This window comes from Triticum urartu, chromosome 2 (assembly GCF_003073215.2).
Source record: "Triticum urartu cultivar G1812 chromosome 2, Tu2.1, whole genome shotgun sequence".
NCBI classification, from domain to species: domain Eukaryota; kingdom Viridiplantae; phylum Streptophyta; class Magnoliopsida; order Poales; family Poaceae; genus Triticum; species Triticum urartu.
Window position 1 is genome coordinate 162472263 of NC_053023.1, and position 23858 is coordinate 162496120.

At 43.2% G+C, this 23858-nt stretch overlaps 1 protein-coding gene across 1 annotated transcript; it reads left to right on the forward strand.

Annotated features, from left to right (window-relative positions):
• Nucleotides 1-3138: 3138 nt before the first annotated feature.
• Nucleotides 3139-23597, forward strand: LOC125535532 (senescence-specific cysteine protease SAG39-like). Its single transcript, XM_048698600.1, has 4 exons — nt 3139-3424; nt 7477-7490; nt 22812-22941; nt 23017-23597. Exons 1-4 carry the CDS (start codon nt 3139-3141, stop codon nt 23595-23597), a joined length of 1011 nt encoding a protein of 336 aa, XP_048554557.1.
• The last annotated feature ends 261 nt before the right edge of the window (nt 23598-23858 follow it).

Sequence of the window (23858 nt, forward strand, 5' to 3'; positions counted from 1 at the left end):
TAGAATATGTAGGAACCAATATGATCATCCAGGTTTCGCTATTGGTTATTGACCCGAGATGAGTCTCGGTCATGTCTACATAGTTCTCGAACCCGCAGGGTCCGCATGCTTAACGTTCGGTGACGATCGGTATTATGGGTTCATGTGTTTTGATGTATCGAATGTAGTTCAGAGTCCCAGATATGATCATGGACATGATGAGGAGTCTCAAAATGATCAAGACATAAAGATTGATATATTGGAAGGCTATAATCGGACACCGGAAGTGTTCCGGGTGATTTCGGAGAAAACCGGAGTGCTAGAGGGTTACTGGAACCCCCCGGCGAACTCCGTGCGCCCCCTCCCCCTCTGGTCCGAATTGGACTACAGAAGGGGGGAGGCGCCCCCCCTTTCCTTCTCCCTCTCCTCCTTCCTTTCCCCCTCCTAGTAGGACTAGGAAAAGGGAAGTCTTACTCCTACTAGGAAGAGGACTCCTCCTCTCCTGGCGCGCCCCAAGGGCTGGCCGGCCTCCCCCCTTGCTCCTTTATATACGAGAGCAGGGGGCACCCTAGGACACACAAATTGATCATTGATCTCTTAGCCGTGTGCGGTGCCCCCCTCCACCATAATCCACCTCGGTCATATCGTCGTAGTGCTTAGGCGAAGCCCTGCGCCGGTAGCTTCATCATCACTGTCATCACGCCGTCATGTTGATTCCCCGATTCCCCGTGTTAGGCCATAATTCGCAGTATGTCATCTTTCACAGTATGTCAGGCAATAACCACCACAATATGCTTGGTTAGCAAATTTTTCTTGGAGTTGAGCAAAATCATGAGAAAGGCGCAGAACAGAAATGCCCAGTTATAATACCAGTTTGTTTCTTGCTGAAGCAAAATCAGTTGAAACATCAGGCACTAGTTGCAGCATGAAGCACTAGTCGACTCAAAATCAGATCCACAATCCAGCCTTTAGACCATTTATTTATGCACAACACAGTTCACAACACCGTGCCGCATCGTACCGCGCGAGCCATGCCCGCTGGCCGCCATGGGGTCGCACGCACCATCTTGCCGCATGCCACCTAGTGCCGAGCCGCATCGTACGTATTTGAACTAAACTCCAGCTGTGAGTTGGAAAGAGAAAAAAAAGAAATGAAAGAATTGATAATCCAGTATAAGAGAGGGAAGAAATGGAAACGCGGTTGCAACGGAATAATCAGATCGGGCATGTCGCTTCAACTGCATGCCCAACAGGCCACATGCATTCACCCAAGGGCCGCCAGTGGCAGAGCTGACATGAATACATGGGGGGGGCAAAGACAAAAAAAAATTTGATGCAATTCAAGTAACCGTAGACAAATATGTGGTGCAAGCAACAAGAAATTCCCAATTAGATCAAATGAATAGGCATACTACATGATTGTTAAATTACTAATCAAATTCATACTGGGAAACAACAAGAAATTCCAAATTTTGCTGCCCCTAATTTGACTCGTACATGCAACATTGCTGCAGAGGATTCGGTAGTTTAAGGTTGCAAGCACAGGGCACTTAAAAAAAATTGGCCGAAAGCCGGTGGGGTTCACTACTACCTGGTAAAAGTATAAATTTGGGTTTGGGAGGGGGGGGGGGGGGGGGGGGGGGGTGGGGGGGGAGGAGGGCACGGCCCCCTCAGCCTTACATGTAGCTCCGCTGTTGCTGGGTGGCTGCGGCTGCAATGGCGGCCACCGTGGAATTTTTATTCAGATTTTTTTGAAATGGAGAAGTTTGTTTCTTGACTTTTTTTTCAATAAAATAGGCCCTCGTGCATGGAGGCCGAGCTCCAAACTGCCCTACTCTTCTTACAAATATATTGTTACCTGTGGCACTCTTAGTCTTAACCCCTTTATCATACAACATTTGGGTAGAAAACTTTGGCATGGCACAAAGTTTGGATGTCATTTCTTTGATCTCTGATTTCACATTTCATTTTAGGCCTCGTACAAAGTGCTACGCATGTCTCTTTTTTCTTCTTCTTCTTTCTCATTTCCTCTTTTGGATTGGAAGGATCCATTACTTTGCATATATTCTGTAAACAAAGAGGGCACGGCCCCCTCAGCCTTACATGTAGCTCCGCTGTTGCTGGGTGGCTGCGGGCTGCAATGGCGGCCACCGTGGAATTTTTATTCAGATTTTTTTGAAATGGAGAAGTTTGTTTCTTGACTTTTTTTTCAATAAAATAGGCCCTCGTGCATGGAGGCCGAGCTCCAAACTGCCCTACTCTTCTTACAAATATATTGTTACCTGTGGCACTCTTAGTCTTAACCCCTTTATCATACAACATTTGGGTAGAAAACTTTGGCATGGCACAAAGTTTGGATGTCATTTCTTTGATCTCTGATTTCACATTTCATTTTAGGCCTCGTACAAAGTGCTACGCATGTCTCTTTTTTCTTCTTCTTCTTTCTCATTTCCTCTTTTGGATTGGAAGGATCCATTACTTTGCATATATTCTGTAAACAAAGCATGTGTTTATCCGGATCACGCCAATGGAGGGGGTAATTAAGCACTTATCTGATCTTCAAATGTAAACAAAGCATGTGCGACACCGGAGACAATCACAAATTCAAGCTTCACAACTCTGGATCTCACATGAGTATCAGATGATCTTGAATCCATGTTTTGCTTCTTCAGTACCTTCTATAACTAGTGTTCCCTCCATCTCATAATGTAAGCCGTAGTGTAGTGTCAAAAAACGTCTTACATTATGGGACAGAGGAAGTAGTTATTAGCAACCGCGATTTTACAACAAAAGGTGGTCAAACGTTATGCAGTAGGAACAACCTATCATAAAAAATCCTTCTTGCTATATGCGCAAATATCAGTCCATCTTAACAATAATCCGTTGACTGATTCCAGTAACAATCGTCTTCCTTCTTGCTATATGTGCAAAAATCAGTCCAGATATACTAACCAATGTTTAATTAGGCAGTATTTATTCTACAGGCTGAGTACAGCTAATTAACTAAGTTGCGGTTTTGTTCAACGATGTATAACGTACAAGATGTTCAAACATTGTCCACATTACATCCCACAAGTATATCATCAAACAAACAAGATCCGGCCGGCACAACTTTCTCTGTCGCACTCAATCTTCATCGATCTTCCACCTCTACCGGCCATGGCTAGTTACTGGATAGTTCTCCTTTTCACGAGCTCCTGCGCGCTCAGTGGCGCACTGGCGGCACGCGACCTCACCGACGACCCGTCCATGGCCGCGAGGCACGAGCAGTGGATGGGCAAGTGTGGCCGTGAGTACAGTGACGCCACGGAGAAAACACGGCGGCTGGAGGTGTTCAAGGCCAACGTCGCGCTCATCGAGTCCGCCAACACCGGGAACAGCAAGTTCTGGCTGGAGGCCAACCAGTTTGCCGATATCACTGAGGACGAGTTCAGGGCTACCCACAGTCCCACACCGAGTAAATTGCAAAAAACCACCACAATTGAGGACCCTAGTTCAGAAAACCGCCAGCATTCAGTTTTTATTCAAAAAACCACCAACATTGGGGTGACAGTTTTCAAAAAACGCTGATACCGTGATTTAGAGCGTTTGAGTGGATTTCTGGCGGGTGGGTCCCTTTGTCAGGTGCCACGTGGCCAGGGCGAGACGGCGACCGTGACGCGCCGTTAGACGGCGTCGGTCTAAACCTAACCAGCTCGAACCCTACCACCACTTTCCCCCAAATCGCATCTCGACTCCCCTGGCTACCCGCTCGTGCTCACATCTCCCCCATGGCCACCGGCGGCGGCGGCGGATGTGCCGGCAGCGACCTCAGATTCGTCGAATCCGGTGCCCACTCCGCCTTTCCTCGCTCTCCCACGGCCCTTCCTCGCTCTCCCACCCCCCCCCTGCTAGGGTTGCTGGCAATGGTGGATCGTTCACCGACGGCGGAGAGGAGCTCGACGAGCAAGGCGGCAGCAAGTTCAAGCCCACATCCGACGACATTTTTTCGCGGGCGGCAGCATCATTGGCCCAGGTCTGGACGGCAAATCCCGCACAGAGCCACCACTTCACCTCTGGCCTAGGCGGTGTGGAGTGAGTCTTCTTCTTCTTCCTCTTAACTCTCTGAATTAGCTAGGAGTGCTTAGCTCTGTATAATTTTTCGTGTAGTCTATACTTTGCGCTTAGCCAACTGAATTTAGGAATTAGGGTTAACTGAATTGTTCATGTTTATTTGTTCCTGTATGTCTTAGCTATCTTGAGGTGTACTCGATATACATTGTAGTGTTATTTTAAATTATTTGGAACTGAACTATAGTTTAAGTGTAAGTAGTGTTAACTAACATTGGAACAGAACCATAGTGTAACTGAATATAGTGTTAACTAAATTTAAGTGTGACATAAATTAAAGTTTAACTGAATTTAGTGTTAAATGAATTTGTTTTGACATGTATTATAGTTTAAATGAATGTAGTTTAACTGAATGCACTATTAAGTGTAAGTAGTGTTAGCAGAAAATATTTGCAACTAGTTTAACTGAAATTAGTGTTAACTGACATTGGAACATAACCATAGTGTAACTGAATTTAGTGTTAACTGAATTTGTTTTGACATAAATTACAGTTGAACTGAATTTAGTGTTAAATGAATTTGTTTTGACATGTATTATAGTTTAAATGAATGTAGTTTAACTGAATGCACTATTAAGTGAACTTGTTTATAAATTGCAGTTTGGATGATGATGAACCATGGGAAGTGAGGTTTCATTTCCAAGGCTGTGACAATCTAGAAAGGAGACTGTATGAGTCAGATATAACATATCTAAATATGTTAGCTATCATTGGGATTCAGGGCTATGATCAGAATGATTCCATGTATTATGTGAAGGAAGATGGTGTAGGAATGTCAGGGATGCAACTAATCAGGAGTGATGAAGATGTTGAAGAGATGCTGGAGTTATATGAGGACAAGATGTGTGTTACTATCACTGTTATGAAAGGTAGAGAGTCTGAGAGGGCAGAATTGCAGATTAACATTGGAGATGAGCAACAAATTCCTATTTCACAGATAGGTTCACCTAAAATATACAATGTAGATGAAGAAGGTGTGCTATATGCAAGTCAGTCAAGTGAAAAAGCAGAACAAGCAGCATGTTCTGCTCCAATTGTCAGTGTACACACAGAGGACTCATTTGGAGAATATCTTATCACTCAGGAGAGTTGCAATGTGAGGAAGGGAACAACTATTGCAGAGCTAGATGATTTCCTTAATGAGTTTGCTGACATGCCAGAAGTGCAAGAACACAACATGGAAGAAGATAACATGGAGGAGGAAGATCTGATGGATTCTGATAGTGAAGAGGAGCAGGAGGATGAGGATGCAGAGCTACATGTGAAAATAAAAATTGGAACATAACCATAGTGTAACTGAATTTAGTGTTAACTGAATTTGTTTTGACATAAATTATAGTTTAACTGAATTTAGTGTTAAATGAATTTGTTTTGACATGTATTATAGTTTAAATGAATGTAGTTTAACTGAATGCACTATTAAGTGTAAGTAGTGTTAGCAGAAAATATTTGCAACTAGTTTAACTGAAATTAGTGTTAACTGACATTGGAACATAACCATAGTGTAACTGAATTTAGTGTTAACTGAATTTGTTTTGACATAAATTATAGTTTAACTGAATTTAGTGTTAAATGAATTTGTTTTGACATGTATTATAGTTTAAATGAATGTAGTTTAACTGAATGCACTATTAAGTGTAAGTAGTGTTAGCAGAAAATATTTGCAACTAGTTTAACTGAAATTAGTGTTAACTGACATTGGAACATAACCATAGTGTAACTGAATTTAGTGTTAACTGAATTTGTTTTGACATAAATTATAGTTTAACTGAATTTAGTGTTAAATGAATTTGTTTTGACATGTATTATAGTTTAAATGAATGTAGTTTAACTGAATGCACTATTAAGTGTAAGTAGTGTTAGCAGAAAATATTTGCAACTAGTTTAACTGAAATTAGTGTTAACTGACATTGGAACATAACCATAGTGTAACTGAATTTAGTGTTAACTGAATTTGTTTTGACATAAATTATAGTTTAACTGAATTTAGTGTTAAATGAATTTGTTTTGACATGTATTATAGTTTAAATGAATGTAGTTTAACTGAATGCACTATTAAGTGAACTTGTTTATAAATTGCAGTTTGGATGATGATGAACCATGGGAAGTGAGGTTTCATTTCCAAAGTTGTGGCAATCTAGAAAGGAGACTGTATGAGTCAGATATAACATATCTGAATATGTTAGCTATCATTGGGATTCAGGGCTATGATCAGAATGATTCCATGTATTATGTGAAGGAAGATGGTGTGGGAATGTCAGGGATGCAACTAATCAGGAGTGATGAAGATGTTGAAGAGATGCTGGAGTTATATGAGGACAAGATGTGTGTTACTATCACTGTTATGAAAGGTAGAGAGTCTGAGAGGGCAGAATTGCAGATTAACATTGGAGATGAGCAGCAAATTCCTATTTCACAGATAGGTTCACCTAAAATATACAATGTAGATGAAGAAGGTGTGCTATATGCAAGTCAGTCAAGTGAAAAAGCAGAACAAGCAGCATGTTCTGCTCCAATTGTTAGTGTACACACAGAGGACTCATTTGGAGAATATCTTATCACTCAGGAGAGTTGCAATGTGAGGAAGGGAACAACTATTGCAGAGCTAGATGATTTCCTTAATGAGTTTGCTGACATGCCAGAAGTGCAAGAACACAACATGGAAGAAGATAACATGGAGGAGGAAGATCTGATGGATTCTGATAGTGAAGAGGAGCAGGAGGATGAGGATGCAGAGCTACATGTGAAAATAAAAGACCTGAAGAGGAAGAGGGTTTTTGAAGGTGATTCTGAGCCAGAAGATTTATTTTGTGAGGCTGATGAGGAAGAAGAGGGCTTTGTTGAACCAGCACCTATGCAGAAATTGCCTATTAGAAGAGGACCCACAACAAGATCTCATTGTAGTTCAGAAGCTAAACTTGAAGAAGACTATGTTCCATTGTCTGATGAGGACGTAGATGAGGAATTTGAAGTTGATTCAGATGAAGAGGTTGTGTTCTACTGCTCCTCATCTGGCAGGAAGTCAAGGGCAAAGAAGAGGAAGGCCAGGAAATGGTATGATGAGAACAGGCTTGCCCCACAGGAGCAAATATGTTTTCACATGTTTTTACTGATGTTTATCAGTTCAGGAGAGCTTTGGTTAATCTTCATGTCACTCAAAGGAGGAACTTCCATTACCATAGGAACAACAAAGACAGGGTAATTGTTGATTGTGTTGAGAAAGACTGCCCCTTCCACATGGTTGCATCTGTTATAGCAAATGAGAAAACATTTTGTATTAGGAAGTTGCAATTAGAGCATACATGTGCTCCAAGTGGTGAGAATTGTAAGATTTCTGCTAGGTATGTGGCCAAAGCAGTTGAGGATAGTTTCAGGACAGATCCAAAAGCAGGAATTGAGACTGTGATAGACAAGACAAAGGAGAAGTTTGGTGTGGAGGTTGGGAAGATGAAGGCTTACAGGGCAAGACATCAAGCTCTTAGTGTGGTCCAAGGTGATCAGGAAGCACAATATACCAGAATAAGAGACTATCTCCAGGCTGTGCTTGACACTAACCCAGGAAGCAGATGTATTGTGACAACAAGAGTTGTGAAAGAGCATCCAAGCAAGAACCCTAGATTTCATAGGTTGTTCATTTGTTTGGCAGCTCAAAGGGATGGTTTTATCAAAGGATGTAGACCTTTCATAGGTATGTTACTAGTGCAATTACATATACAAGTGTAGCATATTAAGGTTTTGTGAAATTTACTATGGTCTTGTGTAATTGTTTTCAGGTCTAGATGGTTGCTTTGTGAAGTTGAACACAGGTCAACAAATCCTAGCTGCTACAGGTAGAGATGGAAACAATAACATATTTCCACTAGCTTTTGGAGTAGTTGAGAAAGAAGATACTCCAAGTTGGTGTTGGTTTCTCACTCAACTAAAGATAGCTATTGGTGGAGAATCAGGAGAATTTGGATACTACACAATTATTTCAAACAGGCAAAAGGTAATACTGGTGCCTTCATTATTAGTGACTAGATTAGTGCCTTTATTTCATACTTAGAATTACTAGTTGCAATTAGAATTACTTAGAATTATTAGTGTCCATGGCAAAACATAGTTAGTGACTAAATTAGTCCCTTCATTACTGTCATCAGGGTCTTCTCAATGCAATTGACCAAATTTTTCCAAATTGCCCTCAAAGATACTGTTTAAGACACATTTATGCAAATTTCCAAAGTGCTGGCTTTAGGGGGGATGAACTTAAGAAATATATGGATGCAACTGCTTACTCTTACACTGAAAATGGGTTTAAGTTAGCAATGGAAGAGATTAGAAAGGAGAGTGAGGATGCATGGTTGTGGCTCAAGGCAATTCCTGTTGATACATGGGCTAGGCATGCCATGGACACAAACTGTAAGACTGACCAGTCAACAACATCAGTGAGGTGTTCAATAGGATGATTTTGGATATTAGGGGAAAACCCATTAAAACAATGGTTGAAGGTGCCAGGAAGCAAACTGATGGTCAAGTTCAATGAGAAAAGGATTGGAGGGCAGACTGCTAGATGGGAAATTACCCCAACATATGCAGAGATGCTAGAAGAGGCCAAGGAATGGGCTAGGAATTGAAAGGCCATGATGGCAGGCCCAGATCTATTCTAGGTCAACAGTGGTGAGAAGTCTTATGCTGTCAACTTGAAAGATTGGACCTGTGGTTGTAGAAAATGGGATATGACAGGTGTACCATGTAACCATGCTGTGTCTGCCATATACAAATCAAAACAGCAACCTGAGGATTTTGTGCATAAATTCTTCAAGAAAGCAATGTATGTTGCAGCATACAAACTAATGATCTACCCTGTTCCAGGTCCTGATCTTTGGACAAGAACTGATACAAGAGACATTGATCCACCTGTGTTTCATAGAAAGAAGGGTAGAAAACAGACCCAGAGAAGGAAGGGCCAATTTGAGGTGCCAAAACCCAAGGACACATCCAGGGTTGGAACAATTACATGCAGTAATTGTGGAAGGCAGGGACATAGGTACACAAACTGCCATGATGCTCTAAAGCCAGCACTTGCTGCTAGGAAAAACAAGCACAAGGTACATTTACATTTCTGCACTGTACATTTCTGCACAGAAACTGTTTTTGATACATAGGGCTGGAACTATTTTGTTTCAGGAAAATAGGGCTGCTCCAAGAGCTACAGCAGGAACTTCAGCAGCTCCTACTCATACTCCAATAGCTGCTCCAACACCTACTGCTAGGAAAAACAAGCACAAGGTACATTTACATTTCTGCACTTTATAATTTCCAAAGAAGCTAGCAAAATCTATTTTTGATACATAGGGCTGGAACTATTTTCTTTCAGGAAAATATGGCTGCTCCAAGAGCTGCAGCAGGAACTTCCGCAGCTGCTCCAAGAGCTACTCCATCTTCTGCCAGCACAATTTCCACATCAAGGGCTTCTGCTGCTCCAAGATCTGCAGCTCCAAGAGGAAGGGCTGCATCAACAAGGACTACACCAGCACCCAGGTCTTCATTTGCTCCTCCAAGGCCTTCCACTGATCACAGGGCTGGAAGTTCTTCAGCTGCAGGTAGAAGGGTCACCAAGAGGCCAAATAGGCTCAAGGATTATTTCTATGCTAGTGCAACTAGCTGTGTAATGCACCCTAGCTGATGGACCAACCAAGGAGTCATTTTGCCAAAAAAAAAACTATGTCATTTTGCAACTTGGTGTGCCTGTTGCTTTGTGGCTATTGAACTCATTATGGATGAGGATTGCCATGTTGAACTTGTTTTCTGGTTGTGTAATGAACACTTGGATGATGTGTCATGGATGATGTTATATTATGCTACTGTTGAGCATTGCCATGTTGAACTTTTTTATCATGATGAAGTTTATGATGATGTGTTTGGCTTTGATGATTGGCATGATGAATTTTATTTGTCATGATGAAGTTTATATGTACTAGATGAACTATTATTTTGTCCTCGAGTGGTTTGTCGAGAGGCTAGGTTCACCCAAAAGAGGCATTTTTGTCCTCGAGTGGTTTGTCGAGAGGCTAGGTTCAACCAAAAGAGGCATTTTTGTCCTCGAGTGGTTTGTTGAGAGGCTAGGTTCAACCAAAAGAGGCATTTTTGTCCTCGAGTGGTTTGTCGATAGGCTAGGTTCAACCAAAAAAGGCATTTTTGTCCTCGAGTGGTTTGTCGATAGGCAAGGTTCAACCTGTAGCGACCAGACCTCAAACAGTCTGATCTCTGTGCTCCGGTGTCATCCCTGGATCAGTAATGCTGACACCACACAGTACTCGGAGGATTTATAGCAGAGTAGCAATCACACACTTATTACATCGAGTGTCTCAAAAGAGAACTGAAAACAATAAATATGGCTTAAGGCCATCTAATAACGATAACAGCGGAAGGCTTGGAAGATAAGTGAGTCCATCAACTCCAACGGCATCACTGAGTATAGAACCACGACCTAAACTCCTCAATCGTCGTCTGAAAAGTCTGCAACATTAACGTTGCAGCCCGAAACGGGTCAGCACATGGAATATGCTGGCAAGGTAACACATAGAGAATAATGGAAATGCAGCAACTATACTATATGCATATTTGGCTGGTGGAAAGCTCTATGGTTACAGTTTTTGCGTAAAGCCAATTTTTCCCTACTTCAAAGGAATAAAATTAATTACTATCATGGTGGTTGTTAAACATTGAGAATGGTTGACAGCATTCTCAATCCCAATTAAGTATCATCATTAAAACCCAACAATATTAATTCTAGAGTAACATGTTGAGATTCACATGAAAATCCAGGTACCAGATACTCAAGATGTCCATAACCGGGGACACGGCTAACCATGATTAGTTTGTTGCACTCTGCAGAGATTTGCGCACGTTTCCCCACAAGACTCGATCGCCTCCGTTTGGTTTCTTGCACTACAGGGTGTTTGAGAAGACGGATGACCGAGACATAGTCTTTCAGAAGCGTTTGCACCTTACGATGGGTAGACCGTACCACCTACAACCCCTACATCTACTAGTCTACCACTGTAAGAGTTCACACGACTTAGTCAACTATGCTAGAGCCCATAATAGCTTGTGGCTGCACACGGAAGTTTCTAGTATGAATAATCTCATGATCCCTTTGAGGCTGGGTGGCGGTCCAAAAGAAAACAGGCAAGTCCTGGATACCCCAGGTGCCTCAATCCACCCAGATGTGTGTTAGGTTGTCACCTTAGATAAACCCTTAATTATAAAATCTCACATCTGTCATGGATATCACTCACCCAATCCACGTCTACTGGCATAGCATGGCATAATAAGCAAACGTAGAAGTAACTCCCAAAGGTTTGATAATAAACAGGTAATAGGTACTACCTCATCTACTTCCCATACCACAATTTAATTAGATCCTAATCATGCAATGTGTGAGGATTGATCTAATGCAATAAAACTAGGTTGTAGAAAAAGGTATGATCAAAGTGTTACTTGCCTTGCTGATGATCCGCGAAACCTAGAGATTCGAAGTAACAAGCGGCGCACTCCGGGTATTCTGTCGCAGACAACAATAAGCATACAATAAGTACTCATCTAATTCACAGGTAAAACTCAAATAGAAGATCTAACCAGAAAGTTCAACTTAAGAACCCTGGTTGGCAAAAGAATCAAATCGAACGAAGCAAAAGAAATCAAACGGCGAAAAAAAACAACTTCGTTCTAGTAATCTGAACCTAGGGAAAATTTTACAGTAGCAAAAACATGTTTAAGTTGATTATTCGGAAAGAGGGTTTCGAGACGAAACTCCACGCGCTTGAATCGCCTGATTCCGATAAACGAGCGAAAAGTTATACTAAAACGAAAATCAGATCAGAAATCGCGATCAGAAAATAACCGCGGAAAATCCGACGAAAAAGAAAAACGACGAACAGAATTTTTTTTTTAAAAAAACAGCACGGAAAACGAGGCGGCGGCGAACCTCGAAAGGCGCGCGCTCCGGCGAGTCGTCGGCGGGGCGGCGGCGGCGACGGCTGGAGGCGCCTAGGGTTTCGGGTGGCGGCTGGGGCTCCTCTCTCGGGCCGGGGCGGCGGCTTATAAAGGCCCCCGGCCGGTGGTTTCCTGCCCGGGTACGGCCCGGAGTCGGTTACGCGTTTTTTTTTAAATCCGCTCGGAAGAAAAATAAAAAGAAATACTAAACGGACTCCAAAAATCACGAAATAAATTTTGCCGGGTTCCTAAAATCATGCCCGATAAAGTGAACATTTATCTGGGCCCAAACTACAACTTTGGAAAATGCGCATTTTTCCTAAATTCAAATAAAAAAATACCGAAAAACTCTGAAATAAATCTTATTTGATTTTTTTATTAAATCCTCAATATTTCTATATTTTGAGAAAGTCATTTTATTCCCTCTCTCATATTTTTGTAATAGAAATAATTGATGATAAAATAAATAAAATCAAATGATCCTGTTTACATAATTTGAGAAAACTCAAATATGTAAGTAACGAAATCCCCAACTCTCTCCGTGGGTCCTTGAGTCACTAAGGATTTTCTAGGATCAAAACCAAAAGCAAAATAAAATATGATATGCATGATGACCGAATGTATAACATTCCAAATTGAAAATTTGGGTGTTACAAACCTACCCCCCTTAAGATGAATCTCGCCCTCGAGATTCGGGTTGGCTAGAAAATAGGTGAGGGTGGTCTTTGAGCAAATCTTTCTCTCGCTCCCAGGTGGCTTCATCTTCCGTGTGGTGGCTTCACTAAACTTTGCAAAACTTGATAACCTTGATGCGAGTAACTCGGCTGGCAAACTCGAGAATCTTGACTGGTTTCTCCTCATAGGTCAGATTGTTATCCAACTGGATTGCTTCCAATGGCACTGTGTCTCTCAAAGGTATGTCAGCCATCTCCGCGTGACACTTCTTCAACTGAGAAACGTGAAACACATCATGCACTCCGGCCAATCCTTCTGGCAATTCCAACTTGTAGGCCACTTCTCCCATATGCTCCAAAACTCGATATGGTCCTACAAATCGTGGCGCTAACTTCCCCTTAACTCCGAAACGCTTAATCCCTCGAAGTGGGGATACTCGAAGATAAGCTCTATCTCCGACTTCGTAAACTGTCTCCTTGCGTTTAGAATCTGCGTAGCTCTTCTGCCTGGACTGGGCTACCTTGAGCCTATCGCGAATCAACTTCACCTTCTGTTCAGACTCCTTAATCAGATCTGGTCCAAACAACTGGCAGTCTCCAACTTCGTCCCATGACAACGGTGTCCTGCACCTCCTTCCGTACAGAGCTTCGAAAGGGGCCATCTTCAAACTGGTCTGATAGCTATTATTGTAAGAAAACTCTGCATATGGCAAATTATCGTCCCAACTAGATCCATAATCTAGCGCACAAGCTCTCAGCATATCTTCCAAAATCTGATTGACTCTCTTAGTCTGTCCATCTGTCTGCGGATGAAAAGCTGTACTGAATTCTAGCCTAGTACCCAAAGTCTCATGCAACTGCTTCCAGAATTTTGAGGTAAACTGGGTTCCTCTATCTGACACGATGCTCCTCGGAACTCCATGCAAACATACGATCCTGGTCATGTATATCTTTGCCAACTTAGCACTGGTGTAAGTGGTCTTTACGGGGATGAAATGTGCTACCTTCGTCAATCGATCGACTACAACCCAAATCGAGTCATAGCCTGAACGAGTCCTTGGTAATCCCGTGATAAAATCCATGCCTAGCTTATCCCACTTCCATTCGGGTATCGGCAATGGTTGCAACAATCCTGCTGGCTTCTGGTGCTCTGCCTTCACTCTCTGACATACATCACAAACTGCTACATAATCCGCAATATCCTTTTTCATTCCGGTCCACCAGAAAATATCCTTCAAATCCAAATACATCTTGGTATTTCCTGGGTGAATCGAATACGGTGAATCATGTGCCTCTTGCAAAATCAACTTCCTGATTTCCGGGTTGTTGGGCACATAAATGCGGTCTTCAAACCATAGGGTGTCGTGCTCATCCTCGCGAAATCCTTTAGCTTTTCCTTTGCTCAGTTTCTCCTTTATAGCGGCAATCTCTTTGTCAGTTTTCTGAGCTTCTCTGATTTTGTCCATTAATGTTGACTGAATCTCCAATGCTGCTACATAGCCTCTCGGAACTATTTCCAAACATAGTTCACGAAAATTTTCTGCTAACTCCTTGGGTATTTCTCCCGCCATTAACGTATTGACATGACTATTGCGGCTTAATGCATCAGCTACTACATTAGCCTTCCCGGGATGATAATGCAATTTCATATCATAATCTTTGATGAGCTCCAACCATCTCCTTTGTCTGAGGTTCAACTCCTTCTGTGTGAAAATGTACTTCAAACTCTTATGATCCGTGTACACCTCACAATGATTTCCAATGAGGAAATGTCTCCATGTCTTCAATGCATGCACTACGGCTGCTAACTCCAAATCATGCGTAGCGTAATTCAATTCATGGGGCTTCAGTTGTCGTGAAGCATACGAAACAACTCTTCCTTCCTGCATAAGCACTGCTCCAAGTCCTCGACGTGAAGCGTCGCAATACACCTCATAATCCTTGGTTTGATCTGGCAAAATCAACACTGGTGAGGTAACCAAATGGTTCTTCAACTCCTGGAAACTTGCCTCACACTCCTCAGTCCATTTAAACTTAGTATCCTTCTTCAACAACTCCGTCATAGGTTTCGCGATCTTTGAGAAGTTCTCAATAAATCTCCGGTAGTATCCTGCGAGTCCAAGAAAACTCCGGACCTCTCCAACGGTAGTTGGGGCTTCCCACTTGGTCACGGTTTCATCTTTAGCGGGATCTACTGCTATACCTTCTCTAGATATAACATGTCCGAGGAATCCTACTTCCTTCAACCAAAATTCACACTTGCTAAACTTGGCATATAATTGATGTTCTCTGAGCTTTCCAAGTACCAAACACAAATGCTCCTTATGTTCCTCTTCATTCTTCGAATATATCAGGATTTCATCAATGAACACTACGACGAACTTATCCAAAAACTCCATAAACACTTTGTTCATCATGTTCATAAAATAGGCAGGCGCGTTAGTCAGTCCAAATGACATAACGGTATACTCATACAGCCCATACCTGGTGGTAAAAGCTGTCTTCAGAATATCCTGTTCTCGAATCTTCAACTGGTGGTATCCTGATCGCAAATCGATCTTGGAAAACACTTTAGCTCCTTTCAACCGATCAAACAGATCATTGATCATTGGTAGCGGGTACTTGTTCTTGATTGTTACTTCGTTCAATCCCCGATAATCAACAACCATCCTTAACGATCCATCCTTCTTCTCTACTAGAAGTACTGGTGATCCCCAAGGCGAAGAACTTGGGCGAATATATCCCTTATCCAGTAACTCCTTAATCTGCTTCTTAATTTCCACCAAATCCTTTGCTGGCATCCTATATGGTCTCTTCGATATTGGTCCAGTGCCTGGCAAAAGCTCAATCAAAACTCAATGTCTCTATCCGGTGGCATGCCTGGCAACTCTTCGGGAAATACATCAGGAAAATCCTTTACCACTGGTACTTCCTCCTGCACAACTCCTGATAAGGAATTTACTTGTGTCCTGTTTGGCACATGCCGGGATACATACTTGATCCTTCTCCCTTCTGGTGTGGTAAGCAAGATTGACTTTCTAGCACACTCAATATTCCCTTCATACTTTGATAACCAATCCATGCCTAATATCACATCCAATCCTTGAGATTCCAATACTATTAGGTTTGAGGGAAAAACGTAGTTACCAATCCTTAATGGTAACCGATCACACCATAGTCTTGCCACATACTCTGCTCCTGGCGAGGTTACTAACATGGGTGATCTAAGGGCTTGGGTTGGTAGGTTATACTTATCCATAAATCCCCTTGATATGTATGAATGCGATGCACCAGTATCAAAAAGAATGAGTGCAGTAAATGACTTAACCAAAAACTTACCTATTACTGCATCGGGCTGAGCTTCAACCTCCTCCACATTAACGTGGTTCACCTGTCCCCTGTTGAAAGGGTTCGGCTTCTTTCCAGAACTTCCATTGCCGTTTTGGCCTTCAGGACATTCGTTTGCAAAATGTCCGGTCTTCTGACACTTATAGCAAGTGACGTGACTTAAGTCCTTCTTGGCTGGGGTTGATGGGGTGCTGCGGTTCTGTCCATTGCTTCCTCCATTCCCATTACCATTCTTGGTGCCATTGTGATTGTGCGAGCTACCTACTCCATGGGTATGCTGAAATTGTCCTCCCGGTCTAGGGGTAAAACGAGGCTTCTGCTGAGCTCCTGAATTATACTTTCCTTGTCCATACTTCCTCTTGCGGTTCTCAATTTGTTGCTGCTTCCCTTCAATCATAAGAGCACGATCTACCAACTCCTGGTAGTTGTTGAAGGTGGCTACCAACAACTGCATACTCAACTCATCATTCAGTCCTTCCAAGAATTTCTCCTGCTTAGCTGCATCCGTAGCAACGTCATCTGGAGCATAACGAGCTAGCTTACTAAACTCCTCCACATACTGGCCAACTATCCGTCCTCCTTGGTGCAAGTTACGAAACTCACGCTTCTTCATGGCCATTGCTCCTGCTGAAACATGGGCGGTACAAAAAGCCTGCTGAAACTGGTCCCATGTGACAGTGTCGATTGGGAAGGTGGCTATGAAATTCTCCCACCAAGATGCTGCGGGTCCTTCTAACTGATGTGCGGCAAACTTAACCTTCTCCACATCTGTGCATCCTGCTGTGGTCAACTCCCTAGCTATCTTGCGGAGCCAATCATCTGCTACTATCGGCTCGGTGCTACTGGAAAACACCGGCGGATTCAGCCTAAGAAAACGGGCTAAGTGGTCAACAGGTGGTGGTGGTGGTGGTGGTGGGTTGTTGTTGTTGTTCCCCTAATTCTGATTCTGAACTAGCAACCGCATCAAGGTGTTCTGCTGCTGGATCAAATGGGTGAGCTCCGCGGAAAGGCAAATCCGGGGTCACGTCTCGGAGGCATCTGAGGGTTTAGAAAAGATGAGATATAAGAATAGAGGGGGTCTAAAGGGAAAATACTACCCATATGCACATGAGCAAAACAAACAATTCACTTCAATCAATCAATCAAAGGCATACAATCGATCTAGCTATCGCAAAAGTGCTCGGACTACTATATTTACATGGTGGACTACTACTACTGATGAGGTGGTCTACTAGAAATATTCTACGGTTGTAGACTCCATGATATCTGCTCCTGCTTCATCCACATAATCATCATCGCTACTATCTTGTTCCGAGTCGGTGGCGTCAATGATGATGTAGTCTTCCGGGCTAATCTCTTTGGGTTCTTCGTCTTCATCTACTGGAGTCGGGCCTCCCATAAATATTCCAATCTTCTTGATTAGATCGTCATTCTTCTCCACCAATATTTCAATTTCTTCTTCATAACCTTCGCGTGTAGCCTTGAGTTCTTCCTCCAGTTCCTTGATTCTAGTCTTAGCCTTCTTCAGATCTATCATGTCGGCGCACATCTGATTCTCCAGTCGTCGAATGTGCTGATTTAACTCCTGGATAAAAGCTGCAATTGATCTATCTTTCCTGGTGCTGATCATCTCCCAGTGTTCATCTCGGCGCCCGCAAATTTGGTAGATAGTATCCTTAAGATCCTTGCGGTAGACTTCTCCAATGCGTCCCATAGCGATGTGAGCTGCCATACTCTTTCCTAGACTCCAAGTTGGTGCATCAAAAGAAAACTCTATGGGCTCAGTGACTGGCATGAACGTCCTTCCTGGAACTTGAACTTGAATCATCCAGCGCTCTTCTTCAGGTAAAGTGGCGTTGTAGGTTCCCGTGAAGCTTGGTACTCCTATGTTCAGGTATCTAGTGACTTCCTTCAAGTGGCGTCCAAAGGGTGTATCTTCATCTGGTTGTGTGAACTTGTTCCTTGCATCCGCCATCCTAAAAAGTAGAAAAGATGAGAAGTCATAAGAGAAGAGAGTGAGTAGTGATCTAGGTCTTTAGCTTAGTGGTCGTGTCCTACAGTCAGCGTGTGCTCTGATACCATCTCTGTAGCGACCAGACCTCAAACAGTCTGATCTCTGTGCTCCGGTGTCATCCCTAGATCAGTAATGCTGACACCACACAGTACTCGGAGGATTTATAGCAGAGTAGCAATCACACACTTATTACATCGAGTGTCTCAAAAGAGACCTGAAAACAATAAATATGGCTTAAGGCCATCTAATAATGATAACAGCGGAAGGCTTGGAAGATAAGTGAGTCCATCAACTCCAACGGCATCACTGAGTATAGAACCACGACCTAAACTCCTCAATCGTCGTCTGAAAAGTCTGCAACATTAACGTTGCAGCCCGAAACGGGTCAGCACATGGAATATGCTGGCAAGGTAACACATAGAGAATAATGGAAATGCAGCAACTATACTATATGCATATTTGGCTGGTGGAAAGCTCTATGGTTACAGTTTTTGCGTAAAGCCAATTTTTCCCTACTTCAAAGGAATAAAATTAATTACTATCATGGTGGTTGTTAAACATTGAGAATGGTTGACAGCATTCTCAATCCCAATTAAGTATCATCATTAAAACCCAACAATATTAATTCTAGAGTAACATGTTGAGATTCACATGAAAATCCAGGTACCAGATACTCAAGATGTCCACAACCGGGGACACGGCTAACCATGATTAGTTTGTTGCACTCTGCAGAGGTTTGCACACTTTTCCCCACAAGACTCGATCGCCTCCGTTTGGTTTCTCGCACTACAGGGTGTTTGAGAAGACGAATGACCGAGACATAGTCTTTCAGAAGCGTTTGCACCTTACGATGGGAAGACCGTACCACCTACAACCCCTACATCTGCTAGCCTACCACTGTAAGAGTTCACACGACTTAGTCAACTATTCTAGAGCCCATAATAGCTTGTGGCTGCACACAGAAGTTTCTAGTATGAATAATCTCATGATCCCTTTGAGCCTGGGTGGCGGTCCAAAAGAAAACAGGCAAGTCCTGGATACCCCAGGTGCCTCAATCCACCCAGATGTGTGTTAGGTTGCCACCTTAGATAAACCCTTAATTATAAAATCTCACATCTGTCATGGATATCACTCACCCAATCCACGTATATTGGCATAGCATGGCATAATAAGCAAACGTAGAAGTAACTCCCAAAGGTTTGATAATAAACAGGTAATAGGTACTACCTCATCTACTTCCCATCCCACAATTTAATTAGATCCTAATCATGCAATGTGTGAGGATTGATCTAATGCAATAAAACTGGGTTGTAGAAAAGGTATGATCAAAGTGTTACTTGCCTTGCTGATGATCCGCGAAACCTAGAGATTCGAAGTAACAAGCGGCGCACTCCGGGTATTCTATCGCAGACAACAACAAGCATACAATAAGTACTCATCTAATGCACAGGTAAAACTCAAATAGAAGATCTAACCAGAAAGTTCAACTTAAGAACCCTGGTTGGCAAAAGAATCAAATCGAACGAAGCAAAAGAAATCAAACGGCGAAAGAAAACAACTTCGTTCTAGTAATCTGAATCTAGGGCAAATTTTACAGTAGCAAAAACATGTTTAATTTGATTATTCGGAAAGAGGGTTTCGAGACGAAACTCCAGGCGCTTGAATCGCCTGATTCCGATAAACGAGCGAAAAGTTATACTAAAACGAAAATCGGATCAGAAATCGCGATCAGAAAATAACCGCGAAAAATCCGACGAAAAAGAAAAACGACGAACAGAATTTTTTTTAAAAAAAATAGCACGGAAAGCGAGGCGGCGGCGAACCTCGAAAGGCGCGCGCTCCGGCGAGTCGGCGGCGGGGCGGCGGCGGCGGCGACGGCTGGAGGCGCCTAGGGTTTCGGGTGGCGGCTGGGGCTCCTCTCTCGGGCCGGGGCGGCGGCTTATAAAGGCCACCGGCCGGTGGTTTCTTACCCGGGTACGGCCCGGAGTCGGTTACGCGTTTTTTTTAAATCCGCCCGGAAGAAAAATAAAAAGAAATACTAAACCGAATCCAAAAATCACAAAATAAATTTTGCCGGGTTCCTAAAATCAAGCCAGATAAAGTGACATTTATCTGGGCCCAAACTACAACTTTGAAAAACGCGCATTTTTCCTAAATTCAAATAAAAAAATACTGAAAAACTCCGAAATAAATCTTATTTGATTTTTTTATTAAATCCTCAATATTTCTATATTTTGGGAAAGTCATTTTATTCCCTCTCTCATATTTTTGTAATAGAAATAATTGATGATAAAATAAATAAAATCAAATGATCCTGTTTACATAATTTGAGAAAACTCAAATATGTAAATAACAAAATCCCCAACTCTCTCCGTGGGTCCTTGAGTCGCTTAGGATTTTCTAGGATCAAAACCAAAAGCAAAATAAAATATGATATGCATGATGACCTAATGTATAACATTCCAAATTGAAAATTTGGGATGTTACACAACCAAAAGAGGCATTTTTGTCCTTGAGTGGTTTGTCGAGAGGCTAGGTTCAACCAAAAGAGGCATTTTGTCCTCGAGTGGTTTGTCGAGAGGCTAGGTTCAACCAAAAGAGGCATTTTGTCCTCGAGTGATTTGTCGAGAGGCTAGGTTCAACCAAAAGAGTCATTTTGTCATCGACGGGGTTATCGAGAGGCTGGGTTCAACCAAAAGAGTGATTTTGTCATCGACGGGGTTATCGAGAGGCTAGGTTCAACCAAAAGAGTCATTTTGTCATCGACAGGGTTATCGAGAGGCTAGGTTCAACCAAAAGTGTTATTTTGTCATCGACAGGGTTATCGAGAGGCTAGGTTCAACTAAAAGAGTGATTTTGTCATCGACGGGGTTATCGAGAGGCTAGGTTCAACCAAAAAGAGTGATTATGTCATCATTTCTCAACTTCAAAGTGCACATCATAATTGTTTTGATATCAATGCTGATTTTTTCATCATTTATCATACATGATTTTGTCATAATTAAATCAATGGACAACACATTTCATTCGAACCAACATCATAATTGTTCTGCTATCACAGCAACAGATTTCATTCCAACCAACATGATAATTCCAAACATTAGTAGCCACGACCATACATGATATAGGTTCACATACTACAACACCCACACATTGTTCTTACTTCTAACATTAGTAGCCACCACAACCATACATAATACATAATACATAAACCACCAACATTTACTCATCACAAATTTCCTTGATTCTATTGATCTTACTCTTGTTCTGCTCCCCAGCCTTCAGCAAATCAGCTATGATGTACTCCAACCTTTTCTTCTCTTGCTTCAGCTCTACCATACCTTGATCTGCTACAGCCTTCTTCCAATTGGTGATCAGTTCATCATTGCTCTGCTTAATAACTTGAAGTGCTAGCTTCAGATCCATATTCTCTTTCTCAAGCCTAGCCTTCTCTTCCTGGGCTTCAACTACAGCTTTCTCAACATCACTATCCTGCATAATCTTCTCATAGTTCTCCCTCATCACATTCTTGTGAACTGTTGCAAAAAACTGGCTTGTTTCCTTTATATGGGTGTGATGCTTCTCTTGTATTAACTTCTTTTCTTCTTCCAGCTTCAATATCACCTTATCTTTTCTTTCTATCCCTGTGTTGCTCTGGTCATACATATCCCAAATCTTGCGCAATGCATTCTGCATTGGTTCTGGCCATTCTGCATCAATCCACTGCACCAGACCACAGTTGTCGCCGTCCTGGATTAAATTTTTTGCAAAAAGAGTAAAGACTAAGTACAATTGAACAGGAACTGAGAACTTAAATGTTCTAATTATCAAATGCTGAATTTGAATGGATTTTTGTAACAAGCTGTACACTTTGTTCTTAAATACCAAACAGCACATACATACGAACAGCACATACACTCTGTTCTTAAATTAGACCTAAATTACACCTAGTAGACAATTGTTCAATGGCATAGAAAGGATCAACACGAACCTCATTACCACATCCGTAAAACCTACGGCCAGTGTTCACGCCTTGGAATACAACACCCCTATGCACCGGCAAATTGTGACTGCACATCGGTCCTTCGGCAACAATGCCACACCACTCTGGGTCAACAATGGTATGTGGAACCTAGAAGGGTTCACATAGAGTACATCCTCAAATCCCAGATCAAATGGGTCAAAACTAACCTCAAATGGAGTACAGATCGAAGAAAACCTAACCCTAATTGAGAAAGACGATGAACTCATATAGGATTCGTCCGCGTGCGAGATGAAAAGGGGGGAAACAGACTCCTCGCTGTTGGTTTCGCCATCCTTCCAGGAGACCATGGCTGCGGCGGTCGGCGGCGGGGGCACGGGCGGTCGGCGGCGGGGGGACGGGCGGCGGCGACAGAGACCTGCGAAAGAGTGAGAGAGCGAATGGACGAATGGGTTGGGCTCGAGCAGCTGGTTAGGTTTAGACCGACGCCGTCTAACGGCGCGTCACGGCCGCTGTCTCGCCCTGTCCACGTGGCACCTGACAAAGGGACCCACCCGTCAGAAATCCACTCAAACGCTCTAAATCACGGTATCAGCGTTTTCTGAAAACTGTCACCCCAATGTTGGTGATTTTTTGAAAAAAAAAAAACTGAATGCTGGCGGTTTTCTGAATTAGGGTCCTCAATTGTGGTGGTTTTTTGCAATTTACTCTCCCACACCGGATACAAGCCAGTTGCTGCTGACAAGGGCCGGAGCGCTGGGTTCAGGTACGCGAATGCCAGCCTCGACGACCTCCCGGCCTCCGTCGACTGGAGGACCAATGGCGCGGTCACTCCCGTCAAAGATCAAGGCCAATGTGGTACGCACTACGCAGCACAAACGTACATTATGTTGGACACTGGAGTATGCTGACTCATTTGTACATTATTTTCAGGGTGCTGCTGGGCGTTCTCCACGGTGGCTTCTATGGAGGGCATCGTGAAGCTGAGCACGGGCAAGCTGGTGTCTCTCTTGGAGCAGGAGCTGGTTGACTGCGACGGCACGGACAAGGGTTGCGAGGGCGGGCTCATGGACAACGTCTTCGAGTTCGTTGTCGAAAACGGGGGCCTCGCCACCGAGGCCGACTATCCCTACACCGGCGCAGACGGCAGCACATGCGACTCCAGCACGGCTGCAGCGACCATCACGGGGCACGAGGACATGCTGGCCAATGATGAGGTGTCGCTGCTTAAGGCGGTGGCGGCACAGCCCGTGTCCCTGGCCGTCGACGGCGGGGACAACCTCTTCCGTTTCTACAAGGACGGCGTGCTCTCGGGCAGCTGCGGCACGGAGCTCGACCACGGCATCACGGCGGTCGGGTACGGCGTGGCTGGGGACGGGACCAAGTTCTGGGTGATGAAGAACTCGTGGGGCGCGGGGTGGGGCGAGGACGGGTTTATCAGGATGGAGAGGGACGTCGCCGACGAGAAGGGCCTCTGCGGGCTCGCCATGCAGCCTTCCTACCCCACCACGTAGCCTGCTTCAATCATTCCTAGCATGTAAATCGATCCACCTTCGAAGTGTTTCTGGTGTGTATGGATGTACAACCTGCATTATTCTTATATATCACCCTTTCGAAAAATGCTTCTGTCTATCACAAATTCACGATTCACACACTCTACTTCTCCACTTTAGCTACTTGTAAGTTGCCTGAATTTTAATTTGGGTCAGTCGTTTCCTTAGCTGTTGATTCTTGCTATTCGTGCTGCTTTTTTTTTTTGCAATGTCTTGTTGATT